Raw genomic sequence first — 24,540 nt, forward strand, 5'->3', positions numbered from 1 at the left:
AGATGAAAATTATGGTTGCCAGTAAACTCGCCCCAAAGTAAATTCGGCCCTCGGTCACTTTGGCCGTCGGTGAATTCGGCCGTCGCTAAATTCGGCCCTCGGTAAATTCGGCCAGGGCGAGAGTAACAATAACAGTTACAATACCATTACCTAACCTGAACCCCAATCCTAACCCAACTCTAATCCTAACCTAACCCTAATCTTAACCTAACCCAACCCTAATCCGAACCTAATCCTAACCCTAACGCTAATCCTAAACCTAAAGCGTAGGCCACACGTACAATGGACGATTCTCACCGCTTTAGCGGCCCTTGTGGATGGTTGGCCAGAGTGATTTCGCCTCCATAAGGCTAGCATTGTCAGCAAAGGCAATCTCATTATTTTGCCCTTCTGGCGACGCTTTACTGCGAACGTATGAATTCTTAGTTATTGCTACAGTCCTTATGACTGATTTCATGTCATTGCTAGCAAAATCAGGACCCTATTTCTTCACTAGTTGTTTGAGAATCCTTATCCGTTGAACTGCATTTTGTCAAAATGCACTGATGCTAATGTTTATCTCCGATGTCACAAATGGCAGGAACATTTTCGACAGTAATCGAACCGAGAGTATGGAACTAGTATATTCTGAGTTGTTGACGGGTTTACCCACGATCAGTTTTGCTGACGTAGACAGCGGATTGCCAGTGAATCGAGGGGCAGTGGAAATAACAAATATAAAGGATAAAATTATTCGCTGAGTCTTATATATCAGATTTTAGAGGTATGTAGAAATTTACGTCAGCATAGGTCGTTGGTAGATATTTTCAAGCAGTTCAGTCGTTGGCTCTCACCTGCCTTTCCGTATTTTTATTTGAGAACTAGTAGCAATGACTTCGCAAGTAGCATCAGTAATGAGTTTGATCATCTCGGTATCTGCACAGTGTTGAGCGATGTACAGCACTTTGCAGGCAGTGTGATGTTATATAATGTTGAATCAAATTTTTAGTTATTTGTATTTTCAGCATGTCATGACACTGCAATTTTCTACGTGCAGTCGAAGAGCTATCATACCATGTCGAGAAACAGCCCTCTTCACAATTTGAAATTGACAATCAATAGACTATTTTCTCAAAGATAATGACAATTACTTTTATCAGGTCATGGGCCAACTAGCTTTAACAGGACTGTCATGGTGTGATTTCGTGGTCTATACACCTTCTAAAAAGGTCTACATAAACCGAATTTATGCTGATGAGATCGTATTCAAAGAAATATTTTCGCAACTTGAAAAATTGTTTTTCAATTTTTTTTTACCTCTCGCTGCCGTCGATGCGTGATATTGGTAAAGCAACAACTTGTAGAGCTAAGTATAAGCAGTGAAATTGTTCACAAATAATAACGAATTATTGAAGCTTTAAATACGAGTACAAAATACTGCCGCATATTCTTATTTTCCAGGTGCAGATGTGCCATATTGACCAACCACAACGCCGTGGACCATGGAACGATGGACATTATTTCAAAATCTGATGACGAACTGCCTAGAACTGTCAGTGACACCCAACCCATTTGCAGGATATGAAAGGGTCATGGCGACCCGGAGATCTTTCATTTTAACCGGGTTTATACTTTGGTCTCCATGGTGTTCTCATGCACCAAACCCCTCACTTCCAGTTGTGCCCCGGATTGCTCTGACCCCTCACTTTGATTGTGATAGTGATTTATTCAACTGCGATTGGCTTGGTGTTGGTCAGTTGTGGAGAGCTTTGTAGGGCACTACGGCTGCTTGATGAACGAAGTGACCACGATGATCAAATCAGAAATTGGCGTAATAAAATATCCAGTAGAAGCCCTGATCCCTTCATGTCAAGCATGAGTTGGGTCAGATTTTGTAATCCCCTCGTCCATCATTGCATGGCCCTTGTCGTTATCGATTTACATACCTTGTGTTCTAATTTAAACATTTGAATTCTTGTTGTTGCAAGAGCCAACATTTTCACCTATTTGAATGTCATAAGATTTGTTTTTATTATTACAAATGCCACACAGGTCTGTATGCTACAATGTATCACCTACTAGGCTAGGTCCGTACACGGCGGAGGTTTCCGAACAACTGATCCCTATTTCACAGTAACTTTTTCTCCGCTGTGACGTAATAATGTCACAACAAGATTCACTAGCGAGCTCGCGAGTGAAACGCATCGGTAGCGTCTTGACTAGCGACCTTGCTAGCGACCCCGTTAGCGTTCGCTAGCGAAGGAGTGGAGCAAAGAAAGAAACGAAGTCGCTAGCGAATTTCGGTACCGTGTGACCTACCCTTAACCCCTAACCTCCAAATCACTTGATAATATTATAATTATGTAATATAATACACATTATTAGTTCGTAATACAATTTCACACAATGTTCTCCGAGGGCCGAATATATCGAATGAAGTCGGCTGTCGGTAAATTCGGCCCCATAAACATCGGCATAAATATACACATATATGTATTTATACGCATACCCTGTTCTCCAAATCAGTTGATATTAATATAATTATGAAATTAATTCACATTAATAGTTTGTAATACATTTTTATAAAAAATTCTCCGAGGGCAGAATTGACCGAGTAACCAGTGAATTGACCGGTGAATTCGGCCGTCGGTAAATTCGGTCCCCGTGAATATCCGCGCTATCTCCCGTGATTACGCGATCTACGCATACCCTGACATCCAAATCACTTTATAATAGTATAATTATGTAATTATTTCATGTTAACGGTTGGTAATACATTTTAATACAATATTCTCGGTGGGCCGAATTTGCTGATGTAATGGCCGAATTTGCCTGGGCCGAATTTACTTTGGGGCGAGTTTACTGGCAACCAAAATTATCACCCAATGATTGTTGTTGTTGTTGTTATGTCCTGGGGTTACCTACTTACCTCAGTCTTGTTTCAGGAAATTGAAAATGTCCTCCGTTAGAGCAGTGGTTCCCATCCGGTGAAGATTTCAATGGTTTCTGGTACGGAATAGACGCATTTGTTGAATATTAGCCTATAGATACAGGACAGTCCGCATGTTTACGGAGACACGCGCGACTGTGCCGCTACCAGTTAACTGCTCTGGAATGTACGAATCGAGAATTATCAATTTCTTGGTTGAAAGTGTCATCGGAGGACGCCTAAAATAATAAATGTATTTTTTTGTGGGGAATATTTTTTTCTCTGAAAAAGATTTAAATTAAATGTCATGAAAAATGCGACTCCGACGCAGCGAACGTCAGAGTTTTCGTAAAAAGTAGGGAGCCGAGTCGAAGTGATGACCCTTTATGAATCACCAGTTTTCTTGGAGCTTTCAGAATTTATTAAAAGTGTCCTCTTTTTAGGATCTCGAAATATCGTAACCCTATGGTATACAGAAGTTTTGGGTAGTGGGGAATGAAGACCAGGGGTGGTGAAAGTAATCAAGAAAGCTACTCAAGTAGAAGTAAAAGTAGCGATGATAAAGAATCTACTCAAGTATGAGTAGAAGTACTTTAATAGGCAACCTAAAACTACCTGAATTGAATTGACTGACTTTAGATCTACTCAAGTAGTGGTGAAAACGATGGTAATTCCTTCGCATGGACTGTCAAAAGCTGCAAATGGAGCTATGCATCCCAATAAATAATTGCTAGATCGCGAAACGGTAGTTTCAAACGTTATGGGGGCCATACTTCAGGGTTGTAACCAAGTCATAAGGAATGTTCCCACTAATTTTTGACGAGTCTGCGCACACTCACCAACTTACTGCGCGGACCCTTGCGTCTAAAAAATGGTCACCACTTCGGTTTTTTTGTGCGCAGATACCGTGTCAACACTGCGCATTTGCGCACGTGCGCAGCTTAGAGGGAACATTGGTCCAAGTCAATGTTATACTTAAATAGTTTTGACTCGACTCGAGTCCGAGTCCAAGTCATCGAGCGGGGTATTCATGGTGTTTGTCGACTACTATGGCCATTTTACACCAGGCCGATATTCTTTTTATTTTCCATAACTGTCGACTTATAGCACGGCCCACCTCTTGGCTTTTGTATAAGACACCGCTGACGCGGATGAGGTGGCGAGGAGGAGCCTAGGTAAACCTCCGACACTTAGATATCGGAATTCGGAAGTCGACCTCGGTCGGACTCGAACCCGCACCCATTGGTGTTGCAGCCGCGGATTATACCACTGCGCTATCTCGCCACTATCGAGCGGAGGTTCGAGTCAGAGTCATCGTTGTGTGGCCCTAGTTTCCTGCATGTCGTGGGTCCCTTTGCGGCTCCTGAATCCACCTTTGAACCGTGTGAGTCAGAAAAAACAGTAATTGCCAATGAAATGAGAAAAGCAACTGCCTTTGTGAGTAACGTAGTACAAAATCCAACGCATCCTGTTTGGCGTTATTGATCCAGATAGCCTTGGGCATACTGGGTACTATGACTCGAGTCCGAGTCCAAGTCATTGTGTTGACAGCTCAGTCTCCAGTAAAAGTCTTGTACACCCACTTTTTATAACTCTGCTTGGTGATATGGAATACTTCGCTTTTATAATATGCTAATTTGCCTCACTTTAGGCAGTTTCTTGTCGCATTTTCAAGTATTAGTACCAATAGACGAAATCCCAAGAGTGTGGTTACTATACTTCTCTTCGAAACTACAATGAAATGTCGGTCTTGGCAATCTGAGTCTCGAGTCATCTGACTTGGTTCGAGTCATGCGTAATGACTCGAGTCCAAGTCGAGTCAATACACAGATTGACTCGATTCGAGTCGAGTCATTTCCGTATTTTGAGAAAATGACTCGAGTCAAGTCGAGTCATTAGAAAATCATGACACGAGTCGGACTCAAGTCGAGTCATGACCCGAGTCATTACAACCCTGCCATACTTACTGTGATGAAATATTTGATATAGGTGATAATGGGGTGTGAACGGAACCACGCAACTCGGTATCTAAATTATTTTCAGCGATACTTTCGTTAAAACATATTTGTCACTCCAAAACTACTCTGCGCGAAGCGCAACGAAAATTCTGGGTATTACATGACTTTTATGACAATTAGCCTAAATGCCCCCTAAATTCCTTAGGCTATCTTTATTATTGGGGGATTACACTACTTCTACTTGACAAACTGAAAATAGCGAAAAGTAAGTAAGTAGTTCACAAAATATTACGAAGTAGAAGTCGCGCAAAAGATCTACTTGAGTAAGAACCAGAAGTAGAGGTAACTATTTGAGTACCTCGAAAAAGTAGAAGTACTTCGTTACTGACCAGTGACCACCTCTGATAATAGCCTTCGGGTTAACGCTGCGAAATCCCAATTGTTGGTCGTGAACTCCTGTGATAACCTAACCGCGTGTTGACATCGCTGTTCAGTCAATTTCCAGCGCTAAAAATTGCAAATATGCTACCTTGGTGTTTTACGGGATTCGGAGAGGTCTTGAAAGAGTCACATACAATCACTCAAACCACAACTATCGAAGGTATGTGGTCTCGTTCCGCTCCCGTAGTTACACCAATGATATATATACTGGTTACACGCTGCCTGTTAGGGTTCTGTTGATACTCTTCAACACTCTATTCCTATCAAAGTTATAATACGGAATTCTTTGCTGGGGTGCTGCTTGCAAGAATACGATTCGCCCTTTGCAAAAACCACAACATCGAATCAACCGTATCATTGCCAAAGCCCCTACGGGAGCCTGAATGTGCAACTGATGAATCGCTACTCAAAAGATTTGGTGTTCTATATGATATGAGATAGGATAAATAGATACAGGGTTGTAATGACTCGAGTCATGACTCGACTCGAGTCCGACTTGAGTCACGTTTTTCAGATGACTCGACTTGACTCGAGTCATTTTCTCAAAATACGGAAATGACTCGACTCGACTCGAGTCAATTTGTGTATTGACTCGACTTGGACTCGAGTCATTGTGCATGACTCGAACCAAGTCATATGACTCGGGACTCAGACGGCCAAGACCGACGTTTCTTTGTAATTTCGAGGAATAGTACAGTAATCACCCTATTGGGATTTCTTCTATTGGTACTGGTACTTGAAACACGTCCAGAAACTGCTAAAATGATGAAAATTAGTATATTATAAATGCGAACCATTCGATATCACCAAACAGGGTCATAAAAAGTGGATTTAACAAGCCTTTAACTGTAAACTGGGAAGTCAACATAATGACTTGGACTCGACTCGAGTCATAATACCATGACTCGGACTCGAAACTCTGCTCGGTGACTTGGACTCGGACTTGACTCGGTGGTGAATTGAAAATGACTCGACTTGACTCGAGTCAAAATTATAAAACTGAGATTGACTTTGACTCGGAGCCTTGTCACTTGGTTACAACCCTGGATAGATATGAGGAAGATAGAAATTGCCAAGTTTATGTATCAGTTCCGTTGCGGTCACTGTCCCTCAAATTTAAACGAGTCATACTTCACCTTGGAGTCCGAAGCGCACAAGTGCGGCACACGCACGTCAACGAAGATGAGAACTTAACGTAAAGTTAATTTGCTCAAAAAGTTACTTTGATACCACTGCCTGCGATGATTTAGTCGCCCATAGCATATGATAGTTACATCGCAGTAAATAAAGCTTCCAGTTAAACGTTTGAGTTATACGATCATCCCTATTTTTGTTACCTTCCTAATCGCGCAGAGTGTTATCCGATACAACATACGCCTGCATCGCTCAAATCGTCTTATATATTCAGCCTACAAGTCTTGTAATAAGGGGCGGCCACCACACCGTCACATTGAGGGAACTGGGACGAATAAAGTATAGAACCAATGTTCTAAATAGAAAAGCTATCACGAATGAAACGAAAATATATATCTCCTGCATGCGATGTAGCAACACAAACTCAGCTCGTCCGCACATGTAATTTTCCAGGTTTTGACGGTCAGCGAGAGCGTTTACATTCGATAATAATTATACTCGTGCTTCACCAATAAATGTAATTGTGCTTTATTCGATAGAAGGCTCCCTGGAAATAAAAGCAAGATTTTGCACACTATTCAGAAATCAGAATCCCAGGAAGTAGCTCATGAACTTTGTTGTATAGAGAGTGAAATGGATTTGCATAGTTTAGATTTCCGGTATTGAACGATTCTCAAGTTGAGATGGGCGGATTCCCAAATTTCGGGATCCGAATCTATCCGGATCCGGCTGGCAATGTGAGATTCGGAGTCCGGCTGTTGAAGGTCCAGCTTGGAATCCGAAAAAATCCTGCCATAACAATGCTAATTAATCATATTGCAGCAAAAAATCCGGCTAAAATCCGACCATCACCGCAAATTCAAAATCCGGATCCAGTCCGGCCAGGTAAAAATTCAATGAAATCCTGCTCCGGCTCCGGCTCCTGAACCGGACTGTGGCCATCTCTGTTCTCAACTGATTGTTTGGGTCAGATTTCAGCCATCTTGTTTTTATTCACTGATCTAGATAGCTACGCCTCATTAACGATAGTCATATTCTGGCAGAATCAATGCAGTGTTTATAAATAGATCTCCGCTTCTTGGCGGTCTGTGTGTTTACTAGGCTGGTTTTATCTTTACTCTTTATTACAATTAGACAGATTGCCTTGCTTGGTTAGTCGAAATGGCGGACGACGATATATGGGATAGTTGGGAAGATTTTGCTGATAGCTCGGTGAATATGCTTGTTTTTGTTTCAGTATGAAATTTAATGCATTAATTTTGTACGTTTCATTCAAATGGATTCAATTCAATAAGTCTTACAGTTACAGTAGCCTGTACGCGTACGTATAACGGTCGAAAACAGAAATTGATCGTATCCTACGCGAGTCTTTACCGCAGTGAAATGTTGCATATTAATGTAAGAGTATGTAAGCCATCTGCCAGAGATACTGAAAAAGCCAATTTAGAAATGTTTGGGAAAGACCCAGATCTGATACCGAAATGTTGCATTCTTTAGTTATGTTGCGAACAATGGCATTTCTATAACGTTGAAAAGGACAGTTTCTGTCGCACCACTCTCTGTTCAAGATCCATAATGCCATAAAGCTGTTTTGAAATCATAAACTTAATTAAGGGACAAGGGAAGTCTCAAGTAACAAGTATTTGGTTGACTGTTGAGAGATATGCATTTGCTTTTCGAAAAAGCTATTTTATCAATGTGTCTAAAACACCATATCAAATATCGATGTCAGGTAGTGAGATTGGACTTATGTTTGGATTGATAAACTGCATTATATAGTTAGTTGATTATTAGGTGCCGATAATATTGCAATACTCTTTAGGAATTGGACAAACATGTTGATCAACATCTGCGATTGACAAACGGCTCTTCCGACGAAGAACAGGAGGAAATGAACATGAAGATGAAATCAAAGACCGAAGACTCGCCAACATCTGATCCGCGTAAGCATAATATGATTTATGTTTCCAGCATTTGTGTTTTGTATATTGTGTAATACAGGGGTTCCCGAACTTTTTATGGTCGCGACCCCAAATTTTGATTTGAAGATGTTCCACGGCCCCGTCTTTCAATTTTACCTGCTGATTATTAAGAACTTGTCAGCACCTTTGCACAAACCTACTAACGGCCCATGTCGAAAGCTGCGGACTATATGTGTGCAGTATAAGCAATTACGCAATTATGAACGCTTCAACCTATGGTTCCCAACCTTTTTCGACTCCTCACCTCCTTACCAATCTCGACACAAATTTTGCCCCCCGCATATTCACAGATCCGAGAAAGCGGACACATAATCGGGAAATTTAAACACCTAACTATGATCGCTGGTGAATTTACTGAAATTTTTTTTCATCCGATGTGGTAGGTGCTCGGTAAACCTGTTTGCGCGTCTACTTTCTGTTGAGTTGAATTTTTTTCGCGTCATCGTGTACATTTTTTGACCGTGTTAATTAGATATATCTCACTGGACATTCTAACATTTTCGCCCCCCCCCCCCCCCCGTTGCCTCCTTTGATATTTCCGCCTCCTTGTTTCTCAATACCACTCACGTCAGCAACCACTGGTCTAAAGTCTCAAGTATAGGTGGCGCTATGAAATGTCACTTTCACGGATATGATACCTTGTATGTTGGGTTCGCATTCTTCAGACCCACCGATAGCATGTAGCCTAATGGTCATTGACTCATTGATATCTTATTTTTGTCTCTACGACCCCAGCACCATGCAAATTGGGGTGCGATGAAATGAGAGATTTCTATGTTTATATTGCTAATACTAAGCCAAGATATTTTTGCAACGTCAAGTTTCAGATGTGACTGATTTTCTATAACTTCATCGCCATCAGTGACTCAAAAATTCGTTCATGACAGCTAACTGTATTGCGTACAGCTTTTTAGGGTGCGAGGGATTGTAAAGGGCATTGTGTGTGTTAAGCATGTCACGCATTTGTTTACCTAAGCTACTATAAAATTTAATGTAATCATGCTGCTTTAACTGCCCTGTTATCAAAGCTTGTACTTCATATATCTGAATTCAGTCCATACGATCTGCAAATTTTTCAAAAGCCGCCACGTCCTCCCAGTTAATGACTGATGAATGATTGGTCAGTCTGTATTTACTAGTTTTTCCTATTCTTGTCACCACTTTTCATTTAAACATTAATCACACGACTGGTGTGGTTTACGAAATGACTTGAATTCCAAGGATTAAATGCAACTAGATAAGGCCGGTTCGTGTGTTGTGTTAATAACCGTGATTTTCCCAGTCGATGTCGCCAAGAGCACCGCAGGACAGTTCAGAATATTACCAAGACCAGTGGTACACGAAGACGACGTCAATCGGTACGGAAAACCACTGCTTTTCAATGCATCCAAGCTCATTTTGAAATAATTGCAGGACCGCATACACCCCGCAAGTTAAGATATTGCGTCGGCCGGGTCAAGATGCTGGCGGTTTGTCAGCCAAGGACAAAGACAAGAAATCTCAGCCGGCCAGGACACTGGCCGAGAGAGAGGCTGCCTACGCGGAGGCCAGGAAAAGGATTATGGGGCCTGTCACTAGTCACAGCAACTCTGTCAGTACGAACAGCAAATCAAGGTATGTAGCAAATGATAATTTCATCTCCAAAAGAACCTTATGTCTAAGCATTTTTATTGTCGGATGTCACTCAATTATATATCTTCAAACACGGGTTAGTGGAATTGTAGTGTGGCGCTTATTGTGTGCTGGTGACGAAATTGCTCACACCACTTCCGGTAGAGGTTTTTAGTAGAATTTTGCAACACCGTCGTGTCTTTCTGGCAGAGGTAGTTGAAGTAGTAATTGTAATACTTGAAGCAGAAGTAACACTGTAAATTTTAAGTCGGTTACGTTAGAAGTAGTGATTTTCAAGACGTGTCAAAACTACTTGAAGCAGAAGTGTAACATGAACATCTGAAAACTTCTGAGGTACATAGTTTCAAAGGTAGAGTCGGTCGAGGCTTTGTGTATTAATTTAGTGTATCGAAGGTGGTGCTTTCGAACTGACACTACAAATGTTTGTATATACAGTTACCGAGATAATTTGCTCGGTTGTTATGACAATATCACTCGAATACGCGATGAAAACATATCCAAAACTAGTTTTACCTCAAAACTGTTCTGTAGAAATGGAAGTCGTCAAAAACGTAACCACCAAACATACTTTGTTTTTGACCGCCTCTGCTTTTCGGTCGCAAATCGTGAATAATTTGACTCTTCCAGAGCTGACAGCCGAAAGGGAAAGAGCTCGAAGCAGGAGAACGTTGAAAGACTGCCGAAAGGCCCTGACAAATCCGGAAGGGGGTTCAATTATCCGAGGTGAAAGAGACTGATCGAAACGGAATAGTGAGTGAGTCTACGAGGGGCCGCGGTATGCCAGCCTTCGCCAAACGAAAAATTAATCGGAACGGCGTTCATGACGCTCTCGATATTCTGGGAAGAGAGGCTGGTATGCCGATTATGTGCCGTGTCAAGGATGCGTGAATACGCAGTGGATATGCTGAGACGGCCGTCCAGTCGTGAAAGCCCGGTGTGGTTCCGTGCTTTTGATCTTCTGTTGCTCTGCAGCTCGTATAGAGTGGCCCGCCCGCAGTGATTGCTACAAGTGGGTGCGGAACATTCCCTACTCTGTACTGCTCTAGAGAGAGAAGATGGACAAGTGTGTAGATGTGCAGACACTATCATGATTTTTTACTAGATGGGTGAAACTTTATGTCGTGTGCAAAATCGCCTTGATCAGGAAGGGCCTGGGTCCGCGATTGGTGACCATGACCACTGGTCCAGATATTGCTGGTCGCAAACCGGTGCTACGTCTCGCTAACGGGTATCATTTGTACGTTTTATGATCTTCTCAATTGTGTGTCTTAAAATGAATATTTCTTCACCCGCTGAATTTTGTGGGAGTACTAAGGTTTCAAACTTGTGACAGCGTGCTGTGTCGATGCGCACTATGCAATGCAGTTTGCGGGCTCTCTTCCATGCGCTTTAATCAATAGCGACGTTGGTCTTGAAATTTTGCTTCTGTGTCAAAGTGTTGTAGATTTGTAGTACATCTTTTGGTGTTGGCAGGTAGCACTGAAGTTGGTGAAATTCCTGTACTGATTCGGGTAGATATGAGTGTTCGGCAAGATACCTCCTGATATTTTAACGTGTGGTCTACTGGCAACAACTTCAGCAGCTTGACTTTGGTTTGCTTGTGAAAAAATACATATTTTACTCCGGTGTGGTTTTAATCTGCCTACATTTTGACATGTTATCTGTAAAATTCCTTGACATTTCGTGCGCGCGGTAAGAAGCAAATGGTGTCGGCGTGTTTCTACTTGGAAGTGAATTAAGCTTGGATGACTCCAAGTCGGTGTAAGTTGCACTTGCGTGTTGGCTAATTATTGATTTGCATGAGCTATTTTTCTTCGCAATACAGTTATTTTGTGTATATTATTGACGGTATATGAAAGAGGCTGAGGAGGCCGTGTGGTGATAGCACTTATGGTTATATGTCACAACTAAGCTGACATTTGCAGCACTGGCAGGGTAGCATTCACGTGTTTGGATTCTCAGTGTTATCATATCCATAAATGATATACAATATACAAAGACTTACCCTGATGAATTTGTCATTTCTGTTATGCAGGGTTGTAATGACTCAACTTATTGCGTATGTGACTCAAGACTCCGACGGCATGGAAAGGCTTTTCATTGCATTGCAACTTCGAGGAATAGTAATACATTGGCTATTGGTGTTCCGTCTATCAGAACTGGTATATTATAAATGCTACAGCACCTAAACCAGTGGTTCCCAACCATATTGTTGTCGCGATCCACATTAGACAAATTAATAATTCCGCAGACCCCTGCCTACATTTTGCCTGAAACATAACATACTGCACTGACAATTGTATTAATTCTGCTGCTCAACTACTGTACTGTGTCAAATTGATGTTGCTGATAAAGAAAGAACTAAAGTTGAATACACCATTGGTATAAAGATGAATAAACAAATTATAACATAGCAAAATATATAAAACTAAAAAAAGTGGGGAAAATATAAATAAAGACAAGATTGGCTGTAACTGCACCTCATGGGAAGAGGACCAGAGGTTTTCAGCCGGAATTGAGCCTCGGACTGTTAGCACTTACTCGCTCTTTGCAAAGCTGTTTTCCTCAGGTTCATAAATTGTTGTAAAGTGTTGCTGTTGCCTTTCCTGGACTAAACCGCATGTTTTCTGGAACGTAATAGACAGGCAATCCTGATTTGACTGTAATCGACACGCGTTGTGGTAGCAGGGGTGGTCAAAGTAGTCAAGAAAGCTACTTAAGTAGAAGTAGCGACAGAAAAATCTACTCAAGTGCGAGTAGAAGTAGCCTACTTCTTCCATAAGCAACCTGAAACTACTTGAAGTAGAAGTATAATTGACTGACTTTAAATCTACTCAAGTAAGTAGTTGTGAAAACGATCGTAATTCGTTGGCATTGATTGTCAAAAGCTGCAAATTGAGCTATGCGAAAGGTGCAGAGCTTGATTCATATTGAAGCATACCAGGAGGCATCCAATTTTCGACAGCACAAGCGTTCGTCCGGATGATGGGATGAAAATTATAGTATTGATATGGAAATGCAATACTAATCCTCTGTTCACTCGAACAGCATGTTTCAGAAAATAACATGCTATGGCACCCTCTCCCATATTATAAGGCCCGTAGTTTAGTCGAAGAGCAATACAGCGAAGTTGTATCGAATACGGTGTAAACACTGCGCGATTAGTACACGTTAATAAAAAATATGGTGGATTAGAAAAATGCCATATTGTGTAGCTTTATTTCCGGAAATTAAAGGCATTACTACACTTGCTTTTATATTTAAACATGTGTCTTCTCCAGACAGAAAAACTGATACTAATTAGAACTCAAAGTATGATACTGGGAATTTAAGGTGAAATATAAATACTACTTCTAAAAGTAGAAAATTTATTTCATGTCTTTAGTCCAGAAAGTTTCAAAGGCCGTGTGCCAAAACAGGTCTAAAGCTAAAAAAAGTCAGAGTTCACTGTTCCAGATCAGGACACGCCATCGACTGCTAAACTACGATATGATAAGTAAATGCTAGATTGTGAAACATCAGTTTCAAACGTTATGATGGACCATGTATACTGTGATGAAATATTTCATATGGGCGACAATGCGGTGTGAACGGAACTACGCAACCCGTTACCTATATCATATTCACCGACACTTTCGTGAAATCACATTGGCCACTCCATATCCACTGTGCGCGAAGCGCTGCGAAAATTCTGGACTTTACTCAACTTTTCTGAAAATTAAATGTTTATACTCTGTGAAAACAGCCCCGAAATTCCTCAGGCCAACTTCCTGATTGGAGGATTAAACTTCTTCTACTTGACAAACTGAAAATAACGAAAAGTAAGTAAGCAGATCACAAAATATTATGAAGTAGAAGTAGCAAAAATTAGTTCTACTTGAGTAAGTACCAGAAGTAGAGGAAAACTACTCGAGTACTTCAAAAAAGTAGAAGTACTTCGTTACTGACCACCTCTGTGTGGTAGATGTAGTATTGTAGTGTAAGGTCAAAGTACACAACTGTAGGCAGCAGCATCACTTCATCTTGATGCGTAATGGTACGGTTTATTCTCGTGTGCTTGAGCTCGATACACGTGAAATGAAAATGCATCAAAGGGGTCCGTGGACCTCAGGTTGGGCACTACTGGCCTAACGGAGTTGAAAAGGAGTCAGTTGAACATGGTTGTACATGAAACTGGACAGATTTTACTCAATTTCAACCTGTAGAAGTGAAGTTATTGCAGTTCAAGTTCAATAATAAATTGAAATCCTAAATTGGCTTATACTTGCTAGAATTGAACCAAATTTGGTGTGCAGCGTTCTTTAGGGTAACCTGACAATCTAATCGGTGAATCGCTGGAATCTGGAACAAGAAGTTGGTTTTGAACAACTCTACTGGACAATGAACACAACTCAGAACTCTGCTGCTACAGTAGTGGTACACATGCAAAAAAGGAATACTCGATGTTTTATTACAAGCATTTGACAATCCTCAGAGTTGCGCGACTGACGGGATTACGCACATCCGCCAAAATCAACATTAGGTTAAAATCACCAGCATTTACAACAACTCGAGTCGTTAAACGAAGGAAGGTTGTTACATGCAGACATAATACACAGGCGTAAAACCAAATTTAATACTTAGCCGGAGACGACCGATTTGCATGGTATCGATAACGAAAATTCCCCGATCTGCAGAGAACGGATGAGCACAGTGAACATCGAAAAAACATCATCCCGCTGTAACTAACGACGGCACATTGCCTATTGCGGATAATACAGTGCACAACGACCGTTTGAAGTTGGCGTCTATCCGAAGAAAAGCAGACTGTCGTCGTCGCTAATCTCCGAACCGCCGTACCAGTCCAACGAGTCATTGTCGTCATCAAAATAGTCATTTGCACCTAGTAGGTAAACCAAGTCAAACAAATCCATATCGGCGTCGTCAAAGTCGAGAAGCTCTCCGTCTCTCTCTTCGATGAATTGCCACAGCGTCGACGTGTCCATACTCTGGAAATGATATGATTGAGGATAATTCCAAAGGCGGTCACTCACGAATTACTTCTACCTTTTCGGAGTACCTGTACTCTGCAGCACTACATAGCAGTGTTGGGATGACTCGAGTCACCTTTTTCGTGTGACTTGACTTGTCTCGAGTCACGTTACTAAAATGACTCGACTTGACTTCACTCGGCGTATCAGAAATGTGGATCGACTCGTGACTCGGAGCAAAATTCACGAGTCAATTTCAAGTCATCAAGTAATCGGTGTCGATAAAAATCACTGCGTCGTGCGTTTCACGGAGCCTCCGTAGTTCTCTCACAAATAAATTAATCGCGAGCGAAGTGATTGAAGCTTACATCTTACGTTGTCGTCAACTAGTAGTAAAGTAATAAAGTAGCAAAATATCTATTTCTGTTCTTACCTTGACCAAACCTCTTGTTTTATTGAAACTGAATTCGAATATAGTGTATATAGTCCTCAACCATTGGCGCAGGCTTGAATTGTATCATATCAATTTGTAAATGGGTATTATCTATTATCTATTCTCTATTTGGCCGGTAACTGTAAACTGAGGCTATGCAACTACTTACGCAGTTTAACAGTTCTACTTATATGTGAGCCATACATCATCATTCATCAGTTCGGAATCAATCAACACTCAATTAGTATTCGACTTGATCCCAACACTCCTACATAGTGACAAGAATTTTTGGCTACTTCTATTCAACAAATAGTTAGATTTAAAGTTTTATGCCGGTGACGTCATATTTGGGTATACGACTATCGAATGTGTCGATACATAGTTTTTGTGGAAGTCTCCAATAGTTGCTGACGATTACCCCAGAATATATTTCAAAATGAAGGTATATAGCAATGTGAGTTTATGGAAATACTAATTTTTTTTCACGGTTCAACGATTCAAAAATCTCATTCTCTATGCTTCAAAACACCCCCCCCCCCTTCGTTGCCGCTATGGTAGGGTTACCATGTGTTGGAAATATGAAAAGAGGACACTTTTTCGAAATATTCAGACTTGCAAATACCGGAGCAAAAACCTGAAAAAATAGTAATTTTTTCCCACTCAGTGGTCAGTTGACTAAAGTCTAGATCAGTGGTTCCCAACCTTTTTCGACCCCTTTTCAAGTTCAACACCGATCTTCGCCCCCCAAATTTTGTGAACTGAAAATTGGGCATATAAACTGTAATCACCGGCGGGAAAAAAAAAGGTCAACTTTTCGGCTCGACGTCGAATTTTATACTTCTGCAACCAAATTTTCGTGGGTTGACTAAAAAAAAGGTCATTTCTCTGACTTGACTCCAATATAGCCGTTTTAACGCGTCATCGCCCCCTTCGCTATTTTCGCCCCCTTTGTCCATTTTCGCCCCCCTAGAACGCCAAATCGCCTGTTGGGAACCACTGGTCTAGATAGAAATAAGCAATTCACGAGTACAAGGATATTGCCACTGATGCCGACCAAAAAGACGTTCGAGACAAGAAAAAATCGATCAAACCCAAAATTTATAGACACGTACTTCCCAGCCTCCGTCAGCGCTACGGACTTTCCTCGGTATTTTCGACCGGTCCTGCTCCGTCCCGTCAGGATACTGATGCAAATAGAAGCAGTTCGCCCCGAACGGACACTCGCCACGGCCTTGGTCAAAATGTTTGCAGGGTTTCCTCCTGAAAGCGTCGAGGCAGATTTCACCGTATCCCTAACGGGTCCTAGAACGCGAAAACTTACGACAAATGAGACTTGTAGCCGGCGATCAATTTCTTCTTCTCTTCCGGTTCCGTCACCCAATGCTCGCTCGGAGTTACAAAAGAGCTCGTCACCCTACATTCTGGACAGGCCCTGATATGCAATCGAAATGAGCGCTGTGTAGTCGCTAGAAACGTACTTATTCATTAAATGAATTTGAGGTGGAGAAATCAATGCAATTAATGGATTTGGGCGGTATCATCAAACAATTTGGGGCATTGAAGCCAAATATTTTGGACACCAACAAGGGCCGTGGAGTCGCTTCAATTTACCACAACTCCAAAGATTTTCAATATATCGACTCCAGTACCAACTCCTAATAATAAGTATTTTCAAAAGCTTCAGACTCCAACATTACAGTAAATTTACTCACAACATGATACGTTAATTACCTTTTTAGCTGTTATCACTACCACGTGAATCGATCTATTTTTCTTATTTCAGAAATTGTGCTTGCAAAAAATGATACATGTATAGGTGGTCTGCCTACATGACAAAATTAAAAACCTAAAACTGCAGCGGTCCCTTTTTCATGACATTTGAGAGCATTTGGTTCAATTCAAGTAGATGGAGTCGGAATCAGAGCAATTTGACGAGCTCTTCCAAACCCACAAAGTACGGCAACTAAATTTCTTCGACTCCGACTACATCAAGCGAAAACGCGACTCCACAGCTCCTACACCAACCAGCTTACCACGGGAAACAGTCAACATAATATCACATCATCACACGATTCAATTCGCTAATGGTCGAATACGAGTACAATACCGAAATGTATTTACGAAAATGAATCTAGACAAACGTGCACAAATGGTCGTCAAAAAGAACGTATTTTATCCGGACTCCCGGGGCTTCACTGATCAAATTGTTAGGTTGCCTAAAAAAAAACTCGGCATACCAAATTTGGTTCTATTCCAACTGGTAGATGTGAACGCACAAGGTGTTTGAAAATTTTGAATTTACTACAAAAAAAATTACAATTCTTTTTTTCAAATTTTACTGCCAACCCGACGAAATTGTCCAGTTGTCAAAAAAGATTCAAAACAAAATTGACACAATTCCAAACCGTAGAAGCGAAGTTATTTGAGTTCTTCATAAATAATTATGGGATTCCCCACCAACCATGCATGGTCCATGCTATTTCCAACTGCCATACCTTTGCTTACTGGAAGCGAGCAAAAATTGTTAAGCATCATTCTTTCACACAACTTGACAATTCAACCAGTGAATCCCCGGAATCGGGAAAAAAGTTATTTTTGAGCAACAGCTGACATTCAAGGACATTTTCAGCAAGTTTTCTACGTTATCGACGCCAAAATCGTTACTTCACAAAATCAGTCCCCACCTTACGACCGTGTTTTGAAACGACTTGGCGCTCCTCCACTTCCGTATGCATTCGAGACAGTACGAGTGATTGCAATTTTCTAATATCCCAAATTTTCTGTCCCGTTTCTCCTTCTTCTCCCAGACCTGTGTCGAGCGAACGTCGTCAAAAATGAGTTCGCGCAATTGAGAAATACTATCGTCGTACCACTTCCATACAAATTCCGCAAGTGACTTTGGCGCTTTCCGCGACGCTGAACGAAGCTTTCATATCTTCCTCGTGAGAAGCCAAGCACTCCTGAAATAGAAAGTGCGATGCCATCCTGTTTTGAAAATAATGACAAGACGAAAAGGACACATTTTCAGAGTTGGTCAGTAACGAGCACTGAAGTAGTCGCGTTTTCAGGCTACTTCCACTGGGAACAGGATTTTATCCAAAACAACCAACTTTTTGTTTGAATTTTGAAAAGTATAAAGTAATTTTGAATCACTTTTATGTGTGACTACTTCACCCATCTACTTGAACTGTTTTTGGTCGAAACTACCAACATTTTGGAAAAGTATAAGGTAGTTTTGGATCACTTACGGCTATTGAGTCGGAGTTTCGTTAAATTTTCTCTTAAAAATTCCCGGAGTCAATTGTAGAAGGAACCGACTCCACAGCCCTGCTTACATGTGTGACCATTTCCACTTCTAGTCGAACAGATTTGCAGGTATAACTACCAGCATGTTACGCTTTGAATTTTGAGAAGTGTTAATCAGTCTCGGATCGCCTATTCACCGTTATGTGTAAAATCGTCATAAGAACAAACTCGAAGAGTCATCAGTAGCTCGTGAGTTTATATTTTCGAATTTTTACCGGTATCTATCTGCATTGTCGCTAGTCATTCTGCGTTAGTAGTGAATTTCGAAAGTATTTCGACTGACCGCCAAAAGTATGTGAATCCTCAAGCAAATCTATATTTTGAAGCTACTTGCTTCAAGTATTTTTCAAACCCTCAATTTTCTACTTACACTTGAAAAATTTTGACAAGTCTTGGTATTTGCTACTTCTGCTTGAGAGCACCTCTTTTGTATGCTGCAAGAATGTGAGTGATAACTAGGGCGATATTTTTTGACGTGTCAAAATTTTTTCAAAATTGTTTACAAAGTAAAGTTTTTTGCAACCTGCATTTCGTTTGTATCGTAGATGTTTGCACCGTAAGTCACATTTGACATTTTGCAGCTTGTAGCCAACTTCAGAGCAGAAGCTTCAGCATGTAGACTAGGGTTGTCCACAATTTGAAAAATCTTACAAATCCTCGGTTGTAATGTCTTATTCGATAGATTATTGATAAAAAACGACACTGAGCCTGAAAGCAGCTCACAGAAAGGCCGTTAAGATTTCGTGCAAAGCGTTTGAAAGTAGCTGCCGAAGAATGGGCGTGCCACCGACCATAGAACGGCGAGAAGACTAGTAATCAAGAAACCACGGCTCTTGATTGGATAATCGGCTATGCTTCAATGACCACGTCAGCAGCAGCTTGCTGATTAAGTGAACAAGGAGTCTGCTACTGGCGGCGATTCTGAAAGCGCATTGTAAGTAGGATGACAGATAATGATTTAGGATTGATTCAAGGTATCTTGAGGTACGAAATACATGATGTACAAACAACAGCTGCTTCACAAAAACGTCTAAAGCATGACCGCTTCATCGTGAAGGAAACCGCTGTAGCCTATATATGCCTTGTTTTCAACGAGGGAAAGCATAGGCGCTTATGCAAGTGGCAATGGATTCCTAGTTTCAGAAATAATATATCATTATTGAATTCAAAGATAAAGCTTAACAATGACACTTTAAGTTAGGTGATCTTATAGGGCTCAGGTTGCCTTACATAGTTGAAGTTTTGAATGCTCTAGCGATCGGCTGAATCAGACGGTTAGGCTTAGCACTCACCAGATGTTTGCAGCAAATTGAATTCACTTGTAAATTGAATTCACTTGTAAATGTTTTCAAAGTCCCTAATGATGTCGCAGAAACGAGGTTTAAATGCAAGCACAGGCCCTGCTTGATATGATATGCAAACTATGTTGGATACTATGCACTATGCAGCATTGTCTGTGTTTACCTTTACACCCCTTTTCTGCGCGATTATTAAGGAATTTGGCATATCATATCCAGCATATTATGTGCTTACTTTTACGCCTCTTTTCTGCGTCATCATCAAGGACTCTGACAACACTTGCAAGTGAATACATTTTGATGCAAGCATCTGATAAGTGCCAAGCATAACCCGCTGATTCAGCCGACCCTTAGAGCTTTCAAAACTTCAACTATGTACTACAACCTGAGCACAATGAGATCACACAAACTATAGTGTCATTGTTAAGCTTTATCTTTGTATTCAATAATGATATATTATTTCTGAAACTAGGAATCCGTCGCCACTTGCATAAGCGCCTATGCTTTCCCTCGTTGAAAACAAGGCATATAGGCTACGGCGGTTTCTTTCGCAATAAAGCAGTCATGCTTTAGACGTTTTTGTGAAGCAGCTGTTGTTTGTTCATCATGTATTTCGTACCTCAACATACCCTTAATCAATCCTAAATCATTATCTGTCAACCTACATACAATGCGCTTTCAGAATCGCCGCCAGTAGCAGACTCCTTGTTCACCTAATCAGCAAGCTGCTGCTGACGTGGTCATTGAAGCATAGCCGATTATCCAATCAAGAGCCGTGGTTTCTTGATTACTAGTCTTCTCGCCGTTCTATGGTCGGTGGCACGCCTATTCTTCGGCAGCTACTTTCAAACGCTTTGCACGAAATCTTAACGGCCTTTCCGTGAGCTTCTTTCAGGCTCAGTGTCGTTTTTTATCAATAATCTATCGAATAAGACATTACAACCGAGGATTTGTAAGATTTTCCAAATTATGGACAACCCTAATGTAGACGGCCATTGTCTGCTCATTGTGAATCATAAACGGTCAAATGAAACAAATAAGCGACATGGCGTTATGCTCAGCGTACCGCAATATCATAACTGAAGGAAGACTGCGTGGGAATGGTTCTTATATCAAGAAGCGCGTGATGAAAAATTGTGATGTAGACAACATTGACAGAATGAAGCAACACGGCGTGTCACCAGCAGTGTACGCACAACTTCAGCTCAATTATTTCCACCATAACGTGTGATGCAACTTCTGGAATTCTTCATAGGTCCAGATTTCGTTAAAATAAAGTTTGTTCGTGTAAAAATTTGTCAGTTTTCAAGTCACAAAAGTTTTCTCAGGCCAAACTACTTTGTAAGGACTGACAATTCCAACCAGAAATGAAGATAAGTAGTACAATTCTAACATTATGTGGGAAAACACCTAATTTACGTAGATGAGGGTAAAATTTTGTCAAAATTAAGGTTTTTGAGGTCAAATAATGTCAAGATTTTGATTTTTTTTGGTCAAAAATTTTCCGTTTTTTAGGTTAAAGAAATCGCCCTAGTGACAACCCATGTATTCATAGCAACAAAAATACTGCCAGTGTGTAATATATAAATTTTATGTCAAACACTACAACTAGGCCTATTGGCAATAATGTCACCATTGAATATATGCTAGGAGCCTGACCCTTTTGTGTTTTTCTTGCTGTGACACGTCAGTGGGATGGAGAATCCTCAGCTCGCACATGTCACAAAGAACGCCGTGAACGCAAACGCAGTTATCGCCATACCTAAAGTGAATTCGTTACAGGTGATGAGATCGCGGTGTGAACCAAGTTGATACTTACGGGCAGTCTCCGACAAGGTGGTACGGACATAATTCTTCTGTCGGTGAACCAGGTTCATGATTTTCTTTGGCTTCTGTACCATTTGCGTCTCCATTCGACATTTTCACAACACCGCTGTAAGAGGAAGCCACTGAAAAACGTTTAGTAATTTTAGTAGCAGTCGGTTGGCTTGATTTACAAAGATATTCAAACTATCAATTATAAAACTAGTACCCCTTATTATGATTTATTATATATATATATGTAGATTGTAGAACAAGCATTATATCCTTTGTGGGTCACATGAAAGGTGCATAGTTGAACACATTTTCATACTGTTATGACATTATAATGAGTGATACTCTACTCTACTCCCATAACTGAGACAAATGGTGAACTCGTGATGTCGAGATAACATAACGATAACACAAGTGCTCACCGCGTGGAGAGTAGCTCGCACCGGGAACAAATTCAGCCGCCTCCGCCCAATTTTCGTCGTGAGACGTGAAAGGAATATCTGGGTTCCTGAATAGCAATGAAAACACCAAATTCATAAAACAATATCCATCAAAAATTATATTTGTTTCACCTGGATGTTCGAGGGGAGGTATCCAAGCTCGAATCGCGACGCTGCTCTCTTCTGTCCCTGATATGGTCGTACCTGTCACCAAAATCCAGCTGGACTATGACTCTTCCAAGTACACAACTTTCAACAAAGCCTACGCACCTGCATTCTTTTCCATACGCACACTGACCTTTCTTGTGGAAAGTACACACCAAATTCGGCTTGTCGCGCAGATCGTGGGAAAAGTGACAGTTTTCGCCGTACCAACATGAGCCGTGAACAAAGTACCTGATAACATGCAAAAAAAATTCAAGACAACTATATTCACGGTGATATTTCAATAAAGGCAGCGAGTTATTCAAATAATCTTAAGTATGCGTGGACTACAATTTTCAATAGTGATCAATTTTTTATATCTAAAAATAAACAGTATTTCTACTATTTTCATTGATGTTGGAATTCCATTGTGGAATCTATAGGCACTTTTTCCGTAAACACCGATTCGATACCTGGATATCAAAAGTCCTGACGATACGTCCCGTACTCACAAAATAAATATTGGATACACCGCATTCATTTAATTTGGATATATTTTGAGATAATGCAGTGATATATTACCTGCAGAGCACCTTGCTCTTTTTATTTTCATCGCTAGTCTGTGGAGCAGATGCAGTTGCCATTCGGAAGTTACAGGCGGTACTGAGTCACGACTCACCCCCCAGCTCAAAAGAAGTGGCTAGGCACAGGAACGCGTGCGGGTTTTCAGAAACGTGTTACGTTAAACTAGCGGCAATAGTAAGAACGATGTCATATCCCCTGTAAACAATATAATAGGAACCATTTGTACAGAGGTGATTATCAGGGTATAACACAACAGTATATAATATATTTACTCTATTAAATAATGTATATAGTCATGCATTACATACAAATGATATGATATGAGACTCATTCTAATGCAGCGTCATGCACACCTTGATGTTGCAACTTTATCTGACGAACATATTTTCAAGAGGCATTATCATGGTAACTTCATGTGCTGTCAGGCCAAGGACGTTACACCGAGTCAAGTTTACCCATAGTACCTGTATACCGTGCGGAACGGAAGGAGGTCATACTTATATAACATCGCGGGCTATCAGCAAGCATAAGAAGTAGGCAACCTATGTTTTCATACACTGGTTAGCACTAGCAGTTGCTTCGTGAAAAAGTAAAACTCATCAAACGGGCTTATTCGTTGCATTTAACCGCTCATAAGATCCAGGTCAAGCATGCCAGCCTCGACCACACAGCCCGCCCGAACTCCAATCACCGCCACACGGCAATCACTTGTCACTTCTCAAAAAGAACCACAACATAAATAGCAACCACTGTGATTCTGGCAGAAATAGGTTACGTCATAATGTGCATTGTGCAATGCATTGTGCATTGTGGAGTCAACAACGCTGTGCAGTGAGCAGTGTGTGCAATGCGCAGCGGTGCAGTGATCGAACTATAGATTACTAGAGAGAGAGAGAGAGAGAGATATTTATTGATTTGTCCAACCGTAAAGAAAACATCATTGGCACATGAAACAACAATAAATGAACTTAACGGTATTCATCATCATCATTGGTTTATTAGCAATTTTATCAGTTCAATACACCACAAAAAAATGCGATACAATGAAAAGACAGGAAGATGTCGAAGCGACAAGGAGTAGTCTATGGAATCTGACACCCACCTTGGCCTAGGCGATGTAAAGAGGAGGCATGCACACTGAATGAAAGTAAAGAAGATAGTATAGAAAAAGAATGCGACAAGAAATAGGGCGGCATGTCATGGGAAGCGAGATCGATAGGTCAGTCGTGGTCTGGTAATCTTGAGGATGGACTGTATTTATTTAGTAGTAATTGTTTGTATTTCGACTTGAATGTGGACATGCTCGTCGACTGTCTGATGGCCGGCGGGATACTGTTCCACACATCAGGTCCGGCATATTTGATGGAGCGATGATCTTTTCGGTCGATCATATGATATTTGGACGACGTGGACGCGCGTGTGTTATACTTGTGCGCTTTTATAGGACAGGGTGTGACCGATATGACTCTGGATAGGGTCAACTAGTCTGATCAC

General features: G+C 41.0%; 2 protein-coding genes across 2 annotated transcripts; one reads left to right on the forward strand and one right to left on the reverse strand.

Moving 5' to 3' along the window:
- Window positions 1-7,488: 7,488 nt before the first annotated feature.
- LOC145448194 (SUZ RNA-binding domain-containing-like) lies at window positions 7,489-11,894 on the forward strand. The gene is made up of 5 exons (XM_080326542.1): window positions 7,489-7,653; window positions 8,264-8,384; window positions 9,706-9,781; window positions 9,837-10,037; window positions 10,683-11,894. Exons 1-5 carry the CDS (start codon window positions 7,603-7,605, stop codon window positions 10,780-10,782), a joined length of 549 nt encoding a protein of 182 aa, XP_080182668.1. The 5' UTR covers window positions 7,489-7,602; the 3' UTR covers window positions 10,783-11,894.
- Window positions 11,895-14,484: 2,590 nt separating this feature from the next.
- LOC145448192 (putative E3 ubiquitin-protein ligase makorin-1) lies at window positions 14,485-23,275 on the reverse strand. Its single transcript, XM_080326541.1, has 11 exons — window positions 23,044-23,275; window positions 22,588-22,713; window positions 22,450-22,521; window positions 22,300-22,385; window positions 21,882-22,011; window positions 21,722-21,824; window positions 18,329-18,418; window positions 18,143-18,267; window positions 16,780-16,890; window positions 16,571-16,718; window positions 14,485-15,043 (listed from the first exon to the last, which is right to left on the reverse strand). The coding sequence occupies exons 1-11, from the start codon at window positions 23,103-23,105 to the stop codon at window positions 14,843-14,845; spliced, it is 1,254 nt and encodes a 417-aa protein (XP_080182667.1). The 5' UTR covers window positions 23,106-23,275; the 3' UTR covers window positions 14,485-14,842.
- Window positions 23,276-24,540: the final 1,265 nt, after the last annotated feature.

This window comes from Botryllus schlosseri, chromosome 10, assembly GCF_051294905.1.
Source record: "Botryllus schlosseri isolate E-star chromosome 10, Bs_hap1, whole genome shotgun sequence".
NCBI lineage: Eukaryota > Metazoa > Chordata > Ascidiacea > Stolidobranchia > Styelidae > Botryllus > Botryllus schlosseri.

Excerpts from the sequence above, each read along its gene's own strand:
- LOC145448194 (XM_080326542.1), top strand. The coding sequence starts at position 7,603 with ATGGCGGACGACGATATATGGGATAGTTGGGAAGATTTTGCTGATAGC. Across the intron at positions 8,385-9,705 it reads CTCGCCAACATCTGATCCGC|TCGATGTCGCCAAGAGCACC; the intron begins GTAAGCATAATA and ends TGATTTTCCCAG. Across the intron at positions 10,038-10,682 it reads AGTACGAACAGCAAATCAAG|AGCTGACAGCCGAAAGGGAA; the intron begins GTATGTAGCAAA and ends TGACTCTTCCAG.
- LOC145448192 (XM_080326541.1), bottom strand. The coding sequence starts at position 23,105 with ATGGCAACTGCATCTGCTCCACAGACTAGCGATGAAAATAAAAAGAGC. Across the intron at positions 22,522-22,587 it reads GCGTATGGAAAAGAATGCAG|GTACGACCATATCAGGGACA; the intron begins GTGCGTAGGCTT and ends TTTTGGTGACAG. Across the intron at positions 21,825-21,881 it reads CACCTTGTCGGAGACTGCCC|GTATGGCGATAACTGCGTTT; the intron begins GTAAGTATCAAC and ends AATTCACTTTAG.